At 39.5% G+C, this 23,636-nt stretch overlaps 1 protein-coding gene across 7 annotated transcripts in view; it reads left to right on the forward strand.

Annotated features, from left to right (window-relative positions):
* Positions 1-23,636, forward strand: part of vps8 (VPS8 subunit of CORVET complex) — a 170,254-nt gene that overhangs the window by 24,816 nt on the left and 121,802 nt on the right. For all 7 annotated transcript variants that reach the window (XM_037543387.1, XM_037543389.1, XM_037543388.1 and 4 more), the window contains 11 exons: positions 234-387; positions 1,112-1,171; positions 5,303-5,410; positions 5,763-5,843; positions 7,550-7,720; positions 11,044-11,118; positions 16,153-16,188; positions 17,750-17,840; positions 18,217-18,263; positions 19,939-20,028; positions 22,161-22,207. In XM_037543387.1, the coding sequence (XP_037399284.1) occupies positions 234-387; positions 1,112-1,171; positions 5,303-5,410; positions 5,763-5,843; positions 7,550-7,720; positions 11,044-11,118; positions 16,153-16,188; positions 17,750-17,840; positions 18,217-18,263; positions 19,939-20,028; positions 22,161-22,207 (960 nt within the window). The remainder of the gene's footprint in view (positions 1-233; positions 388-1,111; positions 1,172-5,302; positions 5,411-5,762; positions 5,844-7,549; positions 7,721-11,043; positions 11,119-16,152; positions 16,189-17,749; positions 17,841-18,216; positions 18,264-19,938; positions 20,029-22,160; positions 22,208-23,636) is intronic.

A 23,636-nucleotide genomic window follows, 5' to 3' on the forward strand; every position in this document is an offset into this window, starting at 1 on the left:
CCCATCCCTCACTCAGTCTCAGTCTCTCTCTCTCTCTCTCTCTCTCTCTCTCTCTCTCTCTCTCTCTCTCTCTCTCTCTCTCTCTCTCTCTCTCTCTCTCTCTCTCTCTGTCTGTGTGGTCTTGTGCTCACATGACTATCATTTATAATATGTGAATATCGAAACAAATAAGATTATGTAGATTTACTTCAAAGTGAACAGTAACAAATCTCTGTCTGCCTGTCTGTCTGTAGGAGAGTGATGGGGATGAGGACGTGCGAGTCTCGGTGTTTGTTCAGTGGTAGCAAGGGTGAGGTGTGCTGTGTGGAGCCACTGCATTCAGGCCCCGAGCTTAAAGACCATCCAATCACTCATTACTGCCTTCTGGCCATGGCTTCACTCACCAAGGTCTCTCTCTCTCTCTCTCACACACACACACACACACACACACACACACACACACACACACAGGCTGCAACAACTGGTCAACCAAATCGCTACATTTTTTATGAAAAACTAATGTGCATGTTTGTTTTGTTTTGTTTGTTTTTTTAGGCATTGTGGTATATATGTGTGCGTGTGTGCATGCATATACGTGTGTTTGTGTGTGTGTGTGTGTGTGTGTGTGTGTGTGTATATATATATATATATATATATATATATATATATATATATATATATATATATATATATATATATATAGTGTGTGTAAAATTTAAATAAAAAAAAGAACAGTTAGTTGCAGCCCCACCTTTGTATATCACAAAGTCTGTTATTGTTCCAAAATATGATCTTAGATCTGCAGATACAATTTGTAAAATGCAGAAATTGTCTGGAGAACTCTTTATTATGCTTTTAAACTGTGGAAATCAGTTCCACTTTTTATGAGGCAGTCAGGCTTACTTAAAAAATTCTAAACATTTTATTTGTTTGTTTGTTTACACTTATACAATTATATCACATTTGGATAAATAAATATGTCTATTTTTCACATACGTCATTAATTGTTTCTCTTTTTTTTTTTAATTATTATTACTTATCACTACCACTGTTACACGCTCTGACACCTGAGCTTACTGAACACACTGTTGATGAACAGTAATAAAGAAATCTCTCTTTCGCTCTGTCTCAGATTTTAGTGATCGGACTGAAGCCTTCTCTAAAGGTCTGGATGACTTTTCCATATGGCAAGGTACATTTCCAAAACCAACTTTATCTGTGTGTGCACATAAGTGTGTATCTGCCTGCTTTAAAAAGGCTTATCATGGAGAAATGAATTTTCCTGGCTTTTTTTTGAAAGTATGATTAGCACCGCAGTTCAGAGTATATCTTACAGGCAGCATGAATTAATAAGTAGGCTGAAGCTCAGCTGCTCCCTCACTGTATGTTGCTGTAGCACTCTCGTTCAAATGGTGCTTCTATTAGTTGTGTAAACACTAAAGGTATGAAGATTAGAATAGTCATTATATTTATCACGTGGTTTTAGTTTTTTGTTTTCGTTTGTTTATTAAAGTAATTGGCTATTTCACCCTTTTTCTTTAATCATGGAAAGTGGCAGTGAAAGCGACACGCTGGCCGAGTTGAGCTCAGTTATATCTGAGCTACAGAGAGAGGAGTGGAGGTTCAGTGTGCAAGGCCAGTTGTTCTGGCCACGGATGGCCGTAGCATGATCGCGAATCAACCCCACAATCTCCTGATGATGGAGCCAGTGCTTAGATGAACGTTTGTTTTAACACTACTCTGGCTGTTTTTACCAAGGTGGGCATTATAGCAATTAGGGATCTGATGGATTTAAGGGTGGAACAGCGATAATGAGGCACAGGGACAAATGACTCCAAGTGTTTTTGAGGACACGAACAGTGAGGGACAAATGTTGGAGGTTTACAGAGCATGACTTTCTCAAATGCTGGTAAGAGAGCCATGAACCAGACCTGTATACAGGCTGATGTCCTTACTGAGCTAAAAGGAACGAACGGAGAGTCCATCTTTCTGTCCCTGAGGACATGCATGTGTCCTTCATGGAGGCTCCTGTACAGTGGCCTTCTGCCCAGCACTGGATGATACGGGTGTGATGTTCTATCAATTCTTTCCTAATTGGAATTCATTTTCTTCTCACCTCTTTTTCCCCCTGTCCCTTTAATAATGTATAGACCTGTTACCTAATATGAACTTTAATGAAGAGTTTTTAAGGTCAGGTCTTTTCTTCCTCTTGCTACCTTTCTCTCCATCTCTCGTTCTCCCCTCATCCTCTATCCTTAATCTACCTTTCTCTCTCCCTCTGGTTTATCTCTCTCGCTCTCTCTCGCTCTCTCTCGCTCGCTCTCGCTCTCTCTCTCGCTCTCTCTCTCGCTCTCTCTCTCGCTCTCTCTCTCGCTCTCGCTCGCTCTCTCGCTCTCTCTCTCGCTCTCTCTCTCGCTCTCTCTCTCGCTCGCTCTCTCGCTCGCTCTCTCGCTCGCTCTCTCTCTCTCGCTCTCTCTCTCTCTCGCTCTCTACCTTTTTCACTCTATATCCTCTCTATATCCTCTCGTATATCCTCTCACTGCCTTCCTTTCAATCTCTCTCCCTTTATCCTTTATCTACCTTCTTTTTTCTCTTCCTCTGTCCTGTTTCCTCTCTCTCCATCTCTCTCTCTCTTCCCCCTCTATCACTCTTTGTCTATCCTGACTACCTTTCTCCATCTTCCTATATCCTCTTGCCACTTCTCTCTCTCTCTCACCCTCTCCGTCCTCCTTGTTCTCTCTCTTTCATGTCCTTTAATTTCTCCACATTTTACACCTTTCTTTTCTTTTCTCTATATTTTGCTCCTTTTCTTTTTTTCTGTTTGATATAATGACTCTGCCCTTTTTATAAACGCCACATTCCATTCAAACTAATTTCTCAGGATCTAAGCTGTCCAGGAGCACAAAGCATACTGATGATATTTTTCTCTCTCTCTCTCTCTCGCTCGCTCTCTCTCTCTCTCGCGCGCTCTGTGTGTGTGTGTGTGTGTGTGTGTGTGTGTGTGTCTGTGCGCTATAAAACCCCATAGAGAGGTGTAATTATTTTTCTCAATAGCTTATATTCTTCACTGCTGTATTATACTGCCAGCTACAGAAAGCCTTTGCTGAAGCCGTTGGGGGTCCTTGTGAAAGTCCCCCTCTGTTATTGTGCACTGGAGCGATAAAGTCAAGTGAAATCTGGTCAAACGTCATTTCCTCTGACTGGTTGTTCTTTGATGTAGGAGGTGAAAAAGAAAAGCAGAGTTCTCTTGATGTTCTCCAGCTGGCTTGTCTTTTATCAGTACTGGAAGAGCTGCGCCTTTGCATACATAGTTTTGTTTTCATGATTGATTCAGAAGGGAACAAAATAATGACCATACTCTTCCTCTTACACTGTCTCTTGGTGTCTGTTGTAAATAAATCTGTAGTTAGGTAAATAGAGCTTTAGGGCCCAATCCCATGTCACCTCACGCCCCTGCCACTTGGCCCTCAGCCCTCTGTTTTGTGCATTCACGCCTCTGATTTTACTTGAGACAGAGGAAAATCTGTCAAGATGGCTGCACGAGTGACCAAAGAAACCCACAAATGCGAGTATTTTCTCCATTTGAAAAATAACCATTGTACTGTGTTATGCTAATACTAAAATGCTAATAGTACATTAACATCTCTGTAACTACCTTCATTTCCTGTACAACCTTAAATACACTATATTAATCCATAGGGTTTAATATGATGTCGGCCCACCCTTTGCAGCTATGACAGCTTCGAATCTTCAGGGAAGGCTTTCCACAAGGGTTAGGAGTGTGTTTATGGGAATTTTTGACCGTTCTTCCAGAAGCACATTTGTGAGGTCAGATACTGATGTTGGACGAGAAGACCTGGCTCACAGTCTCCGCTCTAATTCATCCCAAAGGTTTTCTGTTGGGTTGAGGTCAGGACTCTGTACAGGCCAGTCAAGTACCTCCACACAAAACTCGCTCATCCACGTCTTTATGGACTTTGCTTTGTGCACTGGTGCGCAGTCATGTTTGAGCAGGAAGGGGCCGTCCCCAAACTGTTCCCACAAAGTTGGGAGCATGAAATTGTCCAAAATCTCTTGGTGCTGAAGCATTAAGAGTTCCTTTCAGTGGAACTACAGGGCCGAGCCCAACTCCTGAAAAACAACGCCGCCATAATCCAAACCATAATCCCCCCTCCACCAAACTTTACACTAGGCACAATGCAGTCAGACAAGTACCGCTCTCCTGGCAACCACCAAACCCAGACTCGTCCATCGGATTCCCAGACGGAGAAGCGTGATTTATCACTCCAGAGAACACGTCTCCACTGCTCTAGAGTCCAGTGGTGGCGCTTTACACCACTGCATTAAATGCTTTGCGTTGCGCTTGGTGATGTAAAGCTTGGATGCAGCTGCTTAGCTATAAAAACCCATTCCATGAAGCTCTCTACGCTGTTCTTGAGCTAATCTGAAGGCCACATGATATTTGGAGGTCTGTAGCGATTGACCTGAGAAAAAGTTGGCGATCTCTGCGCACTATGCGCCTCAACATCCACTGACCACCTCTGTCATTTTATGTGGCCTGTCACTTTGTGGCTGAGTTACTGTCGTTCCCAATCGCTTCCACTTTGTTATAATACCACTGACTGTTGACTGTGGTATATTTACTAGTGAGGAAATTTCACGACTGGACTTGTTGCACAGGTGGCGTCCGATCACGGTACACGCGACCCATTCTTTCACTAATGTTTGTAGAAGCAGTCTGCAGGCCTAGGTGCTTGGTTTTATACACCCGTGGCCATGGAAGTGATTGGAACACCTGAATTCAGTGATTTGGATGGGTGAGTGAATACTTTCTGCAACATAGTGTAGTACGGCAGTGCCAGATTGTAACTGCTGCTCGATTTAAAGTGGAACAGTAAAACTCGGAACAAGAAGCTGGTAAACTTTAGCTGACTTTAGCTTCATATCACTGAGGAACTGGGGGTGGGCGATAATGAATAATTATCACACACCCCCCTTTGAGCATATGATGTCCTAAATTAACCAAAAGCCCAGCAGCAAGGTTGCTGACTGATCCCTGCAAACTGACAGGGTTGCCTACAAAGCTCCGCTAGTAGCCTGTTAATGAAGTAATGTTCTTTTTTATTTGAGGGTCCCATTTTACCTCAACCTCTACAATGTGTAGCTCAGTTCCAAGGGGCAAGGTGACACTTTAAAACAAGGAGTAGGGGTAAAAAAAAGAATCAGATCCCATCTTGTTATCGGCTAGTACTCCGTGTTAAATGACAGCCGTTCCCCTCTTAACATTATGTGATGTCTTGTTTGCTTGTCTGTTTGTTTTCAGACTGATCCTGCCAGTGTGCCCCAGTTAGCATGGCAGTTTGTGGCTGTGCAGAAAGCAGTGAACCCCATTCTAGCCTTCTGCAGAGGGGACACCGTCCACTTCCTACTGGTAATCATTATTAGGATTGTTAATGTTCATAACTAGCATCTGAAAAAGGAGCAGAGCTTTTAAAACACATTAGGGATGAGAAATGCAATACATACATGAATATTTGGTGACACTTTGTGAGGATATTTTTTGTTTTGTTAATTTTTTTATTTAGTTATCTTTCTTATTGAATGCTTTAAAAAAATGAATAAATAACCATGAAGCACAATTATAAGTTAATCTATTGATAAACAGAACCAGACACATTTATACGTACTATCAGCTTAAGACTAGATTGTTTAAAGGCCGTTTTGAGGCTTAACTGATGATTGCACTGTGTGTGTTTTATGTTTGTGTATTTCTGTGCTCATAGGTGAAGAAGGATGAATCTGGAACAGTTCATGTCATCAAACAGCGACAGCTCCAGCTCAGCTGTGACCTCATCAGTCTGACAGTGAGTTTAACCTTCAGGGCTCGTCTTTTGTGGCCAAAAACAAACTCGTTTTTTTACTCACTCCTAGTGGTTTTTTAACAGAATGTGATGTTAGTCTTATGGGACGTCCTCGTAATCTCCCCTTTTATGGCCCTCCATCTGACAGGTTTTATTGACATGGCCATGTTACATGCATTTGCCAAAGCATTATAACACGGCACACATAAAGGCAGAATAATAACTCTTAATAACAAAGCGTGTAACAGTCCAACTGAGGATGGACATTTTAGTCAAATTTGATATTCAAGAGATATACATTTATTTCGATGAATATTTTTGTTAGGGTTTGAAATAAATCATTTTGATCTTCTTGCTGAATTTGACCTAATGTGGAAAAAATACTCATAACAATAGTAGTAAAATGTGGCCTATGAAAACATTATGGCACTTTTTCTATGTAATTTTTTGTATATGTAATGTCAAGCTCATCCAATAAATAGATGGTCTGCTAAAATTAGCAGAAAAATGCCATCAGTGAAAATGCGTTAACAAAACACGTCATTTGAGCAGAGATGTTCACATTTCTTTTTACATACAACTGTAAATTAAACCCACACACAGACCACAAATCCGTAGTAGGTGATTGTCTATTTTTTGTTTTTAAGACTAGATCAATTTCAAATACTGATCATCTGTTTTCACCTTAGCTAATGTTATTAGTCTAGCCACGCCATATTTCTCATGCCTAGGTAGAAAACAGTAAGTTTATAAAGAGTTACTTTGCTGGTAAAACCTGTAAATTCACTAAATGCTACCCAGGCTGTCGGAGACCTAGACTTTAGCTGGCTGTAGTAGTCTTTTAAGACTTTCTTCTTTGGAGTAAATGGAAAAGACACTCTGACAAGAACATAAGACACAGACTCTACATCGCCTCAGGTGCACGGTTTTAGACATCTTGGGGTTCTTCAATATAAAAACATAAATTGGTAGAAAGAGGCAGATTTGCATAAAACTGATTTACTATTCAGTTTTTAAACTTTCATGACTCTTAAAACATTCAGATTCTGACTCATTCTCCTGACTGAAGAATGATATCATGCTGTTTAATGATATCATGCAGTTTAACAAATGCCTTCGCTTGTTCGTGTTGTATAGTCGAACAGCCGAGACATGTTTGTTGTCTAAACTTTACTTCTTTAGTTTTGTGCTGGAGCTTTGAGGCTAGTGTAGCTAAAAAGCTCATTAGCTGTTGGGACTCTACACCATGTATGCCTACATCATCTCACACCTCAAACTCAGTTGAGACCTCAAATGGCTTGCTCATGTGGTTTCTGAAACTGTGTGTTATACATAGAGTATCATATTTTCTGGTTTGATAGTAGTTTACTTTAATTTAGTATTGTTTTGAAAGTTTTATACATTTACTATTGAAATTAAATACTTTTCCAGACATCATTTACTTATTTTTTCCTTTTGCCCTACACATCTCATCTCATCTCATCTTACATATCTCAGAAAACATTTTTTCTCTTGTTGATCAGTCACATATGTTAATTTAGTCAAATTCCATTTCTCTGTTCTTTTCCACCTTTGATTTGGTGTAAGGGGGGAGCACTGTGCAAGTTTTTTTTTTTTTTTTTTTTTTGCCTGACCTATTTCTTTAAAAGTGTATAGAAGAAGTAGAAGTTAATTGAGCAGAATAGATGAGCTCTCTCTGTGTTTTTCAGTGGCTGAACTCGCGGACGCTGGTGCTGATGGACAGCGGGGAGAAGCTGCATGTTTATGATCGGCCCAGTCAGGAGGAGCTAGAGACGCTGGATCTGTCGGATGTCCAGCTGGTCTATAACAGCAGCCACTTCAAATCCCTCGCTACGGGAGGCAATGTCAGCCAGGCACTGGTGAGCACCACTGGGGGGTCATGAGGGCTGAGGGGCCAAGAGGTTTACACTGGAATTCCACTGATTTTGCAAAATTTCTTTGAAATATTAGATGTGGAATTACTTATTGTAGAGAAACCTAATGACTCAGTGTGATGATAAACAGGTTGCCAGGTCTACAATGCAAATATAGGCATTTTATTTACTATTCAAAACCATCTGTGACTTGTGTTCCAAGTTTTTATATTGTGGCCTTGGCCTGTGAAACAGCTGATGCACACTCACTGGGAAACCTGACAAGGGCTCAAAGACGCACACAAACACCAGCACCAGTTGAGTTAATCAGCATATTTTAATTACACGTTATGGGTGAAATAAACCAGCATGATCCAACACCCATCAGCAGTTTTATTTCAGTTTCAGTTCTTTTTGTTCCTTCCAAATGAGCGACTGTCTGTGATCTAGGGAGGAGCACCCACCACGTACTGGCAGGAAAGATGGCTGCTCTGCCTTTTTTTCAGCTCAATATGTAATATTGATATGGGTGAAATAGGGATAAACCTTGGGGGGACAAAAGGTTTTGTTTGGGACTGTTTCATCTTACAGTGGTCTGCATATATTTTAAAAATACTACTTGGGCCAAAAGCTTGTCTCAGAATTATCATAAAGCAATATCTCAGGAATCAGGCATCACATTAAAAAGCAGTTCATATCAGAGCTTTCTGTGAGCAAGCTTTAAAAAAAAAGTGGGATTCCCTTTTAAACACATTCATTAGTCATTGGGAATTAATTTTACTGTCGCAGGAAACGACCAGGTGTTTTGTTGTGTGTTTTTTTTAAATAAATAAATAAATGTAGAAATAAAGAAACTGTATTGGGGTAGGCAGTGTGGCAACAAAATCATTTCACGATACTTGATACACACTAGATATTTTCATGACAAACATGCATCACGACAGAGACACAATGCACTAGTAGTGCTATGTTAAAAACTCTTGTTACAGTGATTTTACTCAACATGTGCTGCAGTCCAGTTAAAGAAGACTGACTGCTCTCTTCTTAAGGAAACGTGTAGTTGGTCGGTGGTCTTCCAGTGCTGATGATATTCACAGTGTGCTCAGAAAGCATGTTGTTTATCACATTAACAAATGTTATCACAGTAATTATGCAGTATTTTCACATTGCTCACCTCTATACTGTATGTTTTAGGTTACGCATGCAAATTACCAGTGAACAAAACTTAACACTGGTGTAATGAAACCTTAAATTTCTAAAAGAAGAAACAAGTTCCTAACTTATTACAATGTGACTTTGGGCCATTTGTATTGGTCTGTTCAAAATGAAGCATTGACATAATGTGAAGTGCAGCTGATGTTTTCAAATGGTACAACATTAAACAACTGTATAAATTGAGTTATGAGGTTTTGATCTAACAATAATGTTATGCTGTTGCATTCAATGTTTTGTGATTTGATCAAAACGTGTAGTCTTAATTATTCTTCAGTCTTGGATAAAAACAGTAGATATTTATGAGGAGGGGAAAAAAAATCAAATGCTTCTGAAGCAAGTTAAATTGGAGGACTTCAAAGACATTCTGTGTAGTCATTCTCTTTTGATATTTCCTGTGGGTTTCAGAACATTTATAATGTTTATGCGTTACTGTCTCTGCATTTGAGTGATTAACCTTCTAAACAGTTACTTTAAAGGTAATAAATTATTGTTTGTGTCATTAGAGAAGTGGAGCATGGTTTTAAATGACAGCTTTAATTGGACTGTTCATGTCGCTGTGCAGAAACTGAGTAAAACTCACAGAGCTTGTAATTGGAGATAGTATGAGCCATAAACAGCAGAGTAGAATGCCTTAGATGTTTGACTGTGGATTAAAGTATAAAATAAACAGTAAACACAGACAGATCAAAGATAACTTGGGATAAGTTATAAATACTGATAATAGTTTTAATACCAGACACTATTAATAGTGGCTGTGATTCATTTAAAATGTCAACCATATGTCCATCTGCCCTTTCTGTGTTGTTCCATTGATGACCATGAACAATAATTTCAACATGCTTCATTTAACAGGTAAAAAACAGAAAACTGGCTCAAAACTAATTGAGCCAATAGCCAATTGTCAGATGCTGAATTCCGTGAACGTGTTCGACACTTCGGCAGTTCCACTGTTGATTTTAGGAGGAAATAGACATGAGAGATGTTTTAAGGTATTCTTATGTCAGTGGCACTCAGAAGTCTGTGAAAACTATGCTTGCACCACTTAACAGTAAATACTTCTGTCTGGAAAACTAGTCCCAGTCATGTCTACAACCATCAATGAAGCATCATTGTGAGATCAGGAAAGCAGAACAACATTATAGGTTTTAATTGAAAGCATCATGAATGCTAATAAGTACAATCGAGAACAAGCCGGATTCCTGCGCATAATCGGTGCACCGGAGAGGATCATTTGACATAGTGTGCCAATGCTTCAGAACATCTGCAACTGCAGACACAGCTGATCACTGTCGTCCTGTACATCACAGCTTCCAGACACGTCCCTCTGGTAGAAGATTCAGGGCCATCAATACTAGCACAACCAGACATGCTAACAGCTTTTTATGATGGTGTAGTACAGTGGCTCTTTTACTGCCCTGTTGTGGCTCCACAGCAGAATTAGATTACATAAAAAAAATAATCCTGCTTTGCAGTAAAATAAAGCTCTGCTGGTCACTTTAACAGTTTTAACACCTGTCGTGCGCCCGTGTAGAGGCAGCAAACAAAGCAGTTCTTCTCGAAAAGCTCTGAAACATCACACAAAGTCAATGTTTTCTGCTTTTTTTCCCTCTGACGCTGAAAAATGAATAACTTGTACTTTGTCTGATTTGACTAGAAATAAAATAAACGAAGGGTGAAAGTGTTCTACAAAAATACATGTTTGTAGAAACACTGATTGACATAATTTAGCAGTTACCCACTGGCTCCTATTGCAAGTGTTTACAGTCAGTGAGCTGTCCTTTTTTAAGAAGGGAAGTGTAATTGAAATTATTGGTGCATTTGTCTATGGTAATCAGCCGCTTGCTCTAGATGTGGCACACAGAGATTAGCCTGAAAACCACTGCAGAAGCCCTTTAGACTAATTTAATCTCCTGCCACTAAAATGAGGCCGTGCTCAGCTTCAGCTCATCGTTGTAGACTGTTAAAGATCCACATTCCCAGTGATAAGGAGAGAAGCACTCATACCTGTAAATACTTGAATCAGCTTTATATTTATCATCTGTGAATAAATGGTTTAAATGGGGTCTTACATTATGGAATAATTTAGCTCTCAATAACTGTGTTCTCTTCTGCAGGCTTTGGTGGGGGAGAAGGCATGTTACCAGTCTGTGTGCAGCTATGGTGGCCAGATCGTCTACCTAGGAACGAAGGTACAGACACATTTCTGGGAGTCTGTTTAATGAAGCAGGTTAAGCTTGACAAGGCTTCCTGACCAAGTTTCAGCTTCCTAAAACCTAACACATGCAACTGTGGTTAACCCATTTTACAATGGTGGCTAATTTCTCACTCTGTTAACCCAGGTTTAGATACTGCAGGCTGTCATTAACCTGTGTGTGTGTGTGTGTGTGTGTGTGTGTGTGTGTGTGTGTGTGTCTGTGCAGACATAAAAGCATAAAATTGAAAATGAACAGCCGTCACGTGTGAATGATTTTCAAAGGATGAGAAAGGAATCATGCTACATAAATATCTAGAAAGTTATCATTTATTTATTTACAAAAATGACCCGTCACCAGTGTAGTAGCCACCACCGTGTAGTGTGATTAATTTCCTCACAACAATATTTTTTCATGATTGATGGCACAGATGTCACAAATGACAAATGAAAAACATGATGTCTGGAGGGGACCACCTCAGTGAATTGTGTCCCTGATTGGCAGGATTTAATTTGTAAGTGATGAGGTTCTGGTACACTGAGTAATGATTGATCTACAGGTTGGATTACGACGGGGGAAAGAAAGTGCAGTCATGCCTACATTGAACCAATCAAACACATTCTTTGTGTATGAATGGTTTGAGTCGATAAAAAAGCAGTTTAAACTTCAAAGAAAATGCTAATGTATGAAAATGCTTGCATTCCATTTTGTGTTCAGCAGTGGAATTTCCTGTTTTTCCTGGACAGACAACCCAAATCCAGGATGATGTATGAAACTTCTGGACGAGTGACAATCTCTGCTGACCTGGTCAGCCGGTTTTAATGAGAGCTGAAAATGGTCCAGTTACAGAGGATATTAAAATGTAGAAAAGATAACATGAACATATGTTTAGATTTCACAGCACCAACTTTCTTCTATTTACTGATTCTATCAGTCAAATGGGAAGGGAAAAAGGGAGTTTCACTTTTTTTAAAGCAGCGTAATTAAATGATTAAGATGTCAGTGGTTTGATGTGAAATGCTCTGTTCTAGAGAGCGTTACAGAGTCAGAACTGTTCACAGTAGAGGTGATGGGAATGAGATGACTGCTCTCTCACAAAATGGTTCTTGCATGAAATGCCTATGACTACAGCCTTAGATCAGTGTTCCCTAATTACGGCCCGCAAGGCTCAAACTGTTGGCCCGCTACCAAACACCTACGTTTGCACAGTTACAGTCTACTAAAATACAATCTCCTAGAGCGGTACAGCCAACAGCTGACGAGCTACCTCGGTGGAACACAGCGTGTGTATGTCCTGTGTGCACAAAAACATGGCCAGTGCTACAAAACGAAAAGTCGATAACGAAAATAGGCAGTTCAGCTTCGTCTGGACTGATGCATTTTGTTTTATTTTACCAGACTGTGCCAGTGCTAAGCCAACTTGCTTGCTATGCTCTCAAACTGTAGCCAAAGAAGTTTTGAGCCACAACGAAAATCAAAGAAAACTGTCGTAGACTTGTTGAAGCAGAAAGCACAATCGGACAGTACTGCAGTGAGAAGAGTGGAAGTTCTAGCGGAGGACTGCTTGTGTGCCCTGTTCTCACGTCTGAAGAAAGCGGACTTCATGTCACTCGCCATTGACACGTCTTGTGATCGGACGGACATCGAGCAGCTGTCAGTGTTTGTGTGATGTTTCAGAGCTTTTCGAGAAGAGCTGCTTTGTTTGCTGCCTCTACACGGGCGCACGACAGGTGAAGCCATTTTTAACTAACTAACTCAGTTCTTTTAAAAAAAAAAATAGCTTGGACATGAGAAGTCACGTCTGCTTTCACTGACGGCGCCCCGTCCGTGGTTGGTTAACACAAAGGTCTGGTAAGCAGGCTAGCAGCTCTTATCCCCGCTCTAACGGTATTTCACTGCATCCTTCACAAATCAGTTTTATGTGCAGAACTGTGTGGGGAAAATGAAAGACACCATGGATACAGTAATGAAGCTTGTAAACTTCATTAGGGAGAGTTCCAGTGTGCAGCATCGCCTTTTCAGGGCCCTGCTGGAGGAAATGCCTGCTGCATATCATGATCTGTTGCTGCATAACGATGTGCACTGGCTTAGCAAGGGCAGGGTTTTGGAGAGAGAGTGTGAATTACATGAAGAACTCTGTTCTTTTTATTTGGCAACTTGCAAAATGGAAAAGGCTCACTCTTTTCTGAAATTCCTGAATGACAGCAAAGAAATGGCTTATGTGCATTTTTTATGTGGCACTATGTCTCATCTTAATCAGCTTAATTTGCAACTGCGAGGAAAGAACCACGCTATTGCAGACATGTATGAAGCATTTGAAGCTTTCCGTTTAAAGCTGGGCTTGTTTGAACGAGTTATACAAGGAACAAAACTGCACTTTCCTAAGCTGAAGCAACACTGTGAGAAAAACAAATTGCAAGAGGATGCTGTGATGCGAGCATCCCTGGGAAGACTGATAGAAAACTTCAAGATATGATTAGAGAGCTTCAACCTCTTAAGTGAAATCCTCATTTTTGCGTCAGCCGTTTTCCGCTTCTGTAGGTGGCCAGTGGACTGCTGACATCTGTGGATGAGGCATCTCTTCAGATGGAGATCTTGGAAATGTTAAAATCAGATCAGCACAAAAATCAAAGAGCAGCACAAGGATGTTGTGTGACTGACTTCTGGATTAACATGATTCCCCAGTTCAGCCAGGCAAGACGGATTGCAGTGTTGCTTCTCACAGTATTTCCCTCCACCTATATCTGTGAGTCATTTTCTTCAATGAACATTATCAAAAGCCCGGACAGGAACAGACTCTCCAGTGCACACCTAGATCAGAACAAAGCACTGCCCAAACTTCAGGTCTCTTGTTTCAACCTGCCGCTGTTACTTCTCTCATTGAATGGTGAATAAAATCATGCAGCTGCAGTTGACATTCCTAATTAATGACAGGCACTATAACAATTAATTACTGTACAGTCTGCCTAATTATGAAACATTATGCGACTAGTGCACTGGCCCTTGCTTTTGTGGTGTTGGCTAAATACGGCCCTTAAAAAAATGTATTTGGGGACCCCTGGCTTATATACACTATATTTCCAAAAGTATTCACTCACCCATCCAAATAATTGAATTCAGGTGTTTCAATCATTTCCATGGCCACAGGTGTATAGAACCAAGCCCCTAGGCCTGCAGACAGCTTCTACAGACATTAGTGAAAGAATGGGTCGCTCTTAGGAGCTCAGTGAATTCCAGAGTGGTGCCATGATAGGATACCACCTGTGCAACAAGTGCAGTTGTAAAATTTCCTCGCTACTAAATATTCCACGGTCAGCTGTCAGTGGTATTATAACAAAGTGGAAGTGATTGGGAACGACAGCAACCCAGCCACGAAGTGGTCGGCCACGTAAAATGACAGAGTGGGGTCAGCGGATGCTGAGGTGCATAGTGCGCAGAGGTCACCAACTTTCTGCAGAGTCAATCGCTACAGACCTCCAGACTTCATGTGGCCTTCAGATTAGCTCAAGAACAGTGTAGAGAGCTTCATGGAATGGGTTTCATCAAGCTCAAAGAAAAGCGTTGAATGCAGTGGTGTAAAGTGCTGCCACTGGACTCTAGAGCAGTGGGGACATGTTCTTTGGAGTGACGATTCACGCTTCTCTGTCTGGGAATCCGATGGACGAGTCTGGGTTTGGCGGTTGCCAGGAGAATGGTACTTGTGTAAAGTTTGGTGGAGGGGGGGTTATGGTGTGGGGTTTTTCAGGAGAGTTTTTCAAGGCAGACGAGCGAATGCTTTTGGAAATGTAGTGTACCTCCAGTCTGTCAGAATGTAAGCACTGATAATGTATTTAAAAGTACTTGACTCAAATGTGCGCATCATTTCCACATTCTTTTTAGTCATAATGTGTGAGAAGAAGATGAAAAGTATTGAGAAATCAGGAAAGTTCTGAGGTTAACGTTGAAAGAGGATAGGGTGGATATATATCTCCACAATTGCTGTGTGTGTGTGAATTCATTATCAGCAATACATATTAAAACACAGACAAGTAATTTCAGTGTTTTTTTTGGGGGAGACGGAAATAAATAGGCTGCTTTTGCGTTGTAGAAATTGTGACCTTGGTTTATTGTTACAACCATTTTTGAGTCTAAATATTTCTTCTAAAATGAGCCATTTCAAACTGTGTTTCCATCTGAACTGTAATATTATGCAGAAATGTAGCCAAATCAGTGGTTTTCCCCTTTAATATGTGAACAAGGTGACAGATCCAATCTGGGTGGCACCGGATCCACAGCTTTGGTGATCAGTCACAAGCTTGATCCTGATTGATCCAAGAGCTGTTTATGATCCTTAACCTCTCCTGAAGCAGACTAGATGAACGGTGTACGTAGCCTGTTAAGTGATCCGCCATCGTAACACTGGAATTCCAGGACTGAATGCTAATGCAGAGAAAATGCAATAGAAACACAAGCAAACCCTCAGTGAATCAGTTGCTTTTCGCTGTTGTTTTGAAACAGTCTTCTCGAACAGACTATGCTGTTATTCTAAAATCAAAGCAGGTATTTTGTTTGTCATTTGGTTGAGCATTGCGTTTTTTTGTGTGAGTCTGTATGTAGTGGCTCTTTTGTTTCTGTTAAAATGGCTAACAGCATCAAACAGTGTCTAAATGAGGGGTTTGGGGAGGAGCTGTGGCTTTTTGAGTCTTCCATCACATCTAACTGAGCTTTTAGCATACACCGCTGCAATTATGCTAATAAGACAGCGCGCAGAATGTGAATATCATGAATATTCAACAAGGTCTGCTCGCCTTGCTGCCCTCCATGAACTGCCAGTTACCTGAGGGAGGGAGGAAGCAAGGGTGAGTGAGACAGAGAGGGAGAAGAGAGCAAGAGAGTGAGAGTGATATTTGTAATTAAGGTGTTAGTGGGTAAGCAGTTGAAAGTGTTAGTAGGTCACTGAGATCAGCATGCACACTGGCGTTCCATTAAAAGCTGTTTGCTCTATCCACCTGTTTCGGTATCCTAATGCTTTATTTGCTTTTTTTCTTGCAGTCCGTCCATGTTATGACCCTTAGAAACTGGCGTGAGGTATGTATAATGTTTAACCCATTACACTGTAAATAACTTTCATTTACTTCTATGCCGAATTCTGATGTACAGATGTACAGTCAATCTTTCGGCCCTTTAATTGACCTGGCCATGTGAACTTGTTGTACTTTCTGTTTTTGATTTGGTGATTTTGATTTTTAATTGAAGGCATTCTGAAAGCTGAGGAGTACGAACTGATGTTAATATGGCATGCAGAATCCTCTGGAAAATGTTTGATTGGCAATAAATTAATTCTACAGCAGGATAATGACCCTAAATACACTGCTGAGAATATCAAGAACTACTTTTTACTGAATTATTGAATGAGGAGTTTATTGAAATAACATGGGAATGACTATTTATAATATTATTATGCAACCTCAAGGCCCAATCCCATTTCACTCCTCGCCCCCATCACGTAGATAGAGGGGTAGGGCAAAGTGTTAGGGCTACATGGCCCTCCAAATGGAGTGTAATGAGGGGAAAAAAGCAGTTTGGCTGCGTGAGCGACCAAAGAAATACATAATTTGAGTATTTTTTTCAATAAGCATTTTAGTGTCATTGTTTAGTGTCATTAGCTAATAGTACGCTGATGTCTCCATAAGTTGCTAGCTAAATTTCCCATTCCACCTTAAATGGTGCAGCAGTTCCATTCTGGCACCTAAGGTGTCAGAACTGCAGCACCATTTAAGGTGGAGCAGGAAAATTTGAACAAGAAGCTGGTAAATAGCTGACTTAATATCACAGAAGAACTGGGGTTGGTGAAAATAAATAATTGTCACTTCTCGCTTTGAATCTCTTTTGAAGGTGTACGATTCCCTAAACTGACCCAAAGCCCAGCAGCCAGGTTGCTGAACTTTACCTTCCTCTGCTATTACTGCAAACTTGACTACAGAGCACCGCTAATAGCCTGTTAATGAAGTATTGCCTTTATTTGGGGGTTGTCTCATTCATAGGGAAGATTTCAACCTCTACAACTTGTAACTCCATTCCAAGAGGCAAGGTAACACTCAGAAACAGGGGGTAGGTAAATATCAGAAATGGGATTGGGCCTAAAGCTTCCTTAAAACAGCTGTTTTTCCCTGCAAACCTCTATTACATGCCAAAAACTGTATCCAAATGTATCCTGACAGTCTAACTTTTCACAGACATGCAAAATAAACATCAATTAAAATGAAAAGTTACGAGTTGTATTTATTTCTCATAGGTAAATATTCGTTTGCAACTAACACATTAGCTTGTGCTTAGCACAGTGAACTCAGTATATCTATGTCTCAGATATACATTTATAATGTTTAATGATCTACTAACCTGACAGTGGGAAAAATTGCTGCACTGGAAAATATGTAGACACCATCATATGGAAGCGAATTAAGAAATTTGTGAATTCTTACACCCATAAAGTGTAAATATTTTGACAGATCTTCTGTGTTCATGTCTAATTAGGCCGAATGAGACTTTTGCCAGTATGCTATAAAGCTCATTAAACCTCACAACAGTGAGAAAGAACTCGTATTACTGCTCTGTAGCTGTATTTAGTGTTTTTCTGGTTTCCTCACAGCGTGTGGATCATTTACTAAAGCAGGAGAAGTTTACAGAGGCGCTCTCTCTAGCCTGGTCGTTCCACGAGGGCACAGCCAAAGCCGTACTGGGTGAGTTAGCCTTCATTCTCATTATATAGTTCTGTTTTAGTATTGCTTCTGTGACTTTACAGCACAGGTACACCGGTGGAATAAATATTTGTAGCCCTAACGAACTCAGTCAGTGTTCATCCATCACAACAGTCTAGCGATGCTTTGAAGACATGATCCATGATCCTTGAGTCCCATATGTTCATTCTCTGGAAAATTATCATCTGCTTATACCAGATTGTGCAGCAGAATGGCATCATCAGTTCCTCAAACATGCAGCATTGGTATTTAAGAAATGTTGGATTACTGTTTAGCACCCATGTGTAGTTCTGGGGTTCAGATGGAGTTGGTGGACTAGAGTCCCTCATGCTGTGTTCATTGTCTTGTGATTTTTCAGGCTTATTCGGGGATCCTGTGAAGAGGAAGGGAGTGGTTGCTGATAAGGTAACGCATGAAAAAGACTGCTGCTACTGCTTATTTAGCCCACAAGGCCCAATCAGGTTTGTGACGCAATCCTATCTGCCCCGCAAAAATATTTAAATCTTCTATTAATACCAGCTCATTTCACAATGCACTGCACTACAGTCCCCAGCATGCACTACATGTAATATGCACTCCGACTCTCCTGCTCCAAGAGCAATCTGAGACAGTGGTTATGCTTCAGTTCTACACAGTTCTACACAGTTTCACACCAGTTGTATAACCAAACCAAACCAGCCAATATACACACTTAGCATTAGCATAGCTCAGAAACCTAATGAACTTGCAGCAAAAAAAAACTGCCAGCTATCTACTTCAAGCAGGCCAAGGTCCTGGGGACATTTAAATGTTGAATATTTCAAGTAATCATGTAATATTTCAAAGTCTACTACAAGTGCCTGTATTTTATTGCTAAAAGTTTTTGTGTAATTTGAATAAACAATGGTCAGTTCGGTTTATAGCAAAATGTTAATTAAACATGAAATAATACACAGATGTCCTCTGGCCCAGAGATTTGTTGAGATTTTTTAAAATGGCCCTTTTATTGGTTGAGTTTGACTCCCCTGATCTAAATGATTTATGTTCATAACAAAGTCTATGTAAAGTCTATATAGTCTGATATAAAGCTACTTTTTCCCCAGTAAAGAGTTTAACTACGGTTCTAACAAGCCATTAAAACCAGAATGATCTTCATTAACACAAGTTGCCAAACAGATGAAGCTGCGAAAGTAAAACTTAATGCATGTCTACATATGATACATGCCACTAAAAGGGCCATATTGAAGAAATCCCAACAAATCTGTCGGTCAGAAAGCATCTGTTTTATTTAATTTAATTAAGATTTTGCTATAAACCGAACTGAGCCTTGCTTATTCAAAATATGCAGAAACATCAACAGTGAAACTTCCGCACTTGTTGTAGAATATTACATGAATACTTAAACTCAAAATTGAAATGTCCCCAGGACCTCGGTCTTTGTACCCTTTTGCTTGAACTAAACCCCTGGCATTTTTTCTTTGCTGCAAGTTCATTAATACTTGGACTCCGTTCCTGAACTGCTGAGCTGCCTTTAAGTGTTTTGACTGGCTGAACCTCTAAGTTATTTGGTGATAAGACTGGTGTGGAACTATGTAGAATTGTAACCACTGTCCCATAGATGATTGCTGGAGTGCACAGTACTGGCATCTGTAGTGCAGTGCATTGTGAAACAAGCTAATATTAATAGAAAATTAAAATGCTTTGGCGGGCCGGATAGGATTGTGTCAAGGGCCCGATCTGGCCAATGGGCCCTGTGTTTGATGTGGCCTCTAATGTCTTAAGGTTAATAACAAATAAAAAGCCTGAAACTAAAGGACTAAATGTGTACACGATGTTCCTGCATTCAGAGAAAGCTGTGGCAGCTATGAATTGGCTACATTGCTTTAATTTGAAATGTTTAATTTAGTTGTGTTTATATAAAGTAATTCATATCATTAAGTACATACACAAATAAAGTCAAGGCAGTCAAGGCAGTGATTTACTCATTAAGCATATGTGATTTTTTTTTTTTCCGTTCTTGTGAATTTGAGGCATTAGCAGGAAAACTAAGACAGCACTAATCATGGACATCCAGATCTGATGCTCTTTTATTTCCTATCAGATGGTGGAGATTTTGTTCCAGTACGTAGAGCGTTCGTTGAAGAAGTGTCCGGAACAGGGAAAGATCCAGGTGCTGGAGCAGCACTTCCAGGTAGGCTTTTGATCTTATTATATTATACTTATTTTCACTTTAAAAAAAATCCCATTTCCAAACTGTTGGCATGCTATGCAAAATGTACATAAAAACAAATTGATGATGATGTGCAAATCATTTAAACCCAATATTTCACTGAAAATACAGTACAAAGATAACATATCAGATGTTGAAACTGAAAAATTTGGTGGTTGCTTGCCAACAGGTTAGTAACATGACTGGGTATAAAAAAAAAGCATCCCAGAGAGGCTGAGTCTTTCAAAAGTAAAGATGAGGAGGGGGTCACCACTCTGTGAAAGACTGCATGAGCAAACAGTGCAGTCTTTCACAGAGTGGTGCATTCAGGAGTAATATTTCTCAACATAAAAGAGAAAAAGCGAAGAACCTCTGCTTTTCATTATCTGGGATACATAATATCATTAAAAGATTCAGAGAATGTGGAGAAATCTCTGTCTGCAAAGGACAAGGCCAAAAAAAACAGTATTTGCTGGCCATGATCTTTGGATCCTTAGACGCCACTGCAGTAAAACCAGACAAGATTCTGTAGAGGAAATGGGCTCAGGAACACTTCTGATAAACACTCTCTATGAAAACAGTTCATCACTGCATCCACAAATGCAAGTTAGAACTCTAAAGTGCAAAGAAGACACCATATATAAACAGGATCCAGAAATGCTGCTACCTTCTCTGGGCCGTAGCTCATTTAAAATGGACTGAGGGGATGTGGAAAAGTTTCTTGTGGTCCGACGAATCAACGTTTAAAATTCTTTTTGGAATTCTTTTTGCCTGCAATCCAGACCTGCCACCACTGAAAACGTTTGTCACATTATGAAATGAAATACGACAAAGGAGACCACAAACTGATGAGCAGCTGAAATCCTAGATCAAACAAGAATGGGGAAAATATTTCACTTACAAAACTACAACAGTTGGTCTCCTCAGTTCCTAAACGCTTACAGAGTGTTGTGAAAACAAGGGTGATAGAAACAATGGTAAAATGCACCCATCCCAACTTCATAACATGTTGTTGGCATTCAAATAAAAATGGGCGTATATTTTTTGAAAAACAATAAAATTCCTCAGTTTCAATATTTGATATGTTGTTTTTGTAGTACTTTCCTTTAAAAATATGGTTTACATGATTTGCACATCATGGCATTCTGTTTTTATTAATATTCTGCACAATTTTTTTGGCAATGGGGTTATTTAAAAACTGCATAAACACTATTAGAATAAATATTTAAAAAATGAATACCGTAATAAAGAATGATACAATAAGTATTGATTTTATGTGTGTTAGTTTGTGTCAAGCCATGTAGCCATTTCCAAACCTCTCCAGGAGGAAGTCCTGTATTATTTGTAGATATTATACAGAATTGTGGTTTGGCTCATTCAGCCCTTCATATAATTGCACCATGTTTGCTGCTGGTAGATTTTTATTATTCCATGTGAAGGCTGGGTGTGTTGAGGAGAAATCTGTACAGTTTTAATGGAACCAAACTTTGTTTTTCAAACAAGCTCACTTTGCCTCAACTACTTTTTTTTTTTTTTTTTTAAAGCAAGACATCCTTGCTTTTTTTCTGCTTTAAAGTTAATTTACATATTCTTATAGCATACATACATATACACATACATGTATGCATGTGCTGACTCGTGACACACTTATAATGGAACCCACTGGGCAGCTGCTGCATTTGCACTATTCGTCAGAAGAACTTCAGTATTTTAGCCTGTCTCAAAATTACACACGCTGTATATCAGCACTGTTATTTGCCTTAGAGGCAAGTAAAAATAATTCAAATAGAAATAACTCTTAAGCTATTCTCATAAAGGCTCAGTCTGTGAAAGGCTACTATCCCCCTGCCTCATTTTATTAAGCTTATGCTTAAGCTTTTATTAAAGAAGTGGGTATTTGTGTCTGCGTGACCTTATCCTTTTATGGGGATGTAGCTGCTTTGGGTTCATAAGTCTTTTGTGCGTGTGTGTGCATGACAGAGGGATTCTGTCTGTGCTTTTCCCAAACCCTGAGGTTTTTTATCTTTAAAAAGCATCTGCCATAAACAGAAATGACCCAGCAATGTCAACTCCTCCCTGCCCTAAGCACACTCTCTCTCTCGCTCTCTGTATAGGACATGGTTCCTGTCGTGGTGGATTACTGTCTGCTCCTGCAGAGGACGTAAGTGATATGTCCACCACTGAAAACAGCTTACTCACACACCCTCACCACACTGTGCACAAATCACAGAAATTCATATGAATTCTGACCAGAACAATACAAAACCAGAGTGACTTTGAAAAGGCCACAATGCTACTTAAACCCTCATGTTTTAGGGATAGAAGAATTGTTGGTGGCTGTTCATATCTGGTGTTTATATATATATATATATATATCAACCAGGTTGTTCAAACATTAGTGCATATATATATATATATATATATATATATATATATATATATATATATATATATATATATATATATATATATATATATATGTATGCACTAATGTTTGAACAACCTGGTTGATTTTCTAGGTTTAAAATAATAAGTTAACACATCCTCTGTAAAGAACATGCTTAAATATGGTACCTTTTAATGCACAATTTGCATTTATTTGCTGAGTTTAACTTGAAAAACATAAAATATCAAATGTGGCATCAGTTTAGTTCATGCCACATGCTTTGTTGTTTGTTCTGATATTTTAAATTCAGCAAATAAAAAGTAATTGTGTATTAAAATGTGCAGAAGTGTGTTCTCTGCAGAGGATGTGTGAAATTATTTACAATCTACAAAACATGCTATTTGACCTTGGTGGCTAAACCTTAGCATACAACTGTATCTGACGATGCTGATACTGATGTTGATTTAGAAACATTTAGAAAATGTAGAAATTAGTCAGATATTGCTTTGTGATATTGGTCAAATCTAATGAAGTTAGGCGCATATCTACAGATATGATACAGATGATTGTGTATCCATAGACCACAGACCCTCTTACTCAATGAATTTTCTTAACTTTAGTGAGATTTTCCTTAAAATCTCAGCTATTCACTGCTTATAATATCCTTGTAAACGTGATTTTGATTGGATGCCGTTGTTTCAGGTGCCCTCTACTGAAAAATAATAAGTTTTGTGGCACACAAGAGAAATATAAGCATTTGTTCATGTATGGTCCTCATAACATGACAGTTTAATCATGAAAGTCTGGTCCTGATTTATGGTCATTTATGCATTGCCGTTCCATTCTGAACTACCTATTTTGTGGCAAATGGAAGAGTGGAGGCTTCAGTCATTTTCAGAGGTTTAATGAGGTAATCAAAAGAAAAAATGTATTCAATTTGAAATAATTATTGTAATTGTTTTATAAATACAGCCTTTGGGAAAGCAAGGAAGTGAAGGAAAATCTCAGCATAGCACGAGAGTTGGTTTAAACTAACACGCATGTTCAGTATTTGGAACAGAAGCTCTTTTCTAACTGCCATTATGTTTTAATGATGGATTGAAAAAGCCTTGTTACAGGATAAAGTGTGGGCTCTTTGTGCCAGTGCCACTTTTGTCTCTTGCAGCTTTCTGTATCCTTGCCAGTCTGTTGAAGGAAGATCTGT

Source organism: Pygocentrus nattereri, chromosome 12, assembly GCF_015220715.1.
Source record: "Pygocentrus nattereri isolate fPygNat1 chromosome 12, fPygNat1.pri, whole genome shotgun sequence".
NCBI lineage: Eukaryota > Metazoa > Chordata > Actinopteri > Characiformes > Serrasalmidae > Pygocentrus > Pygocentrus nattereri.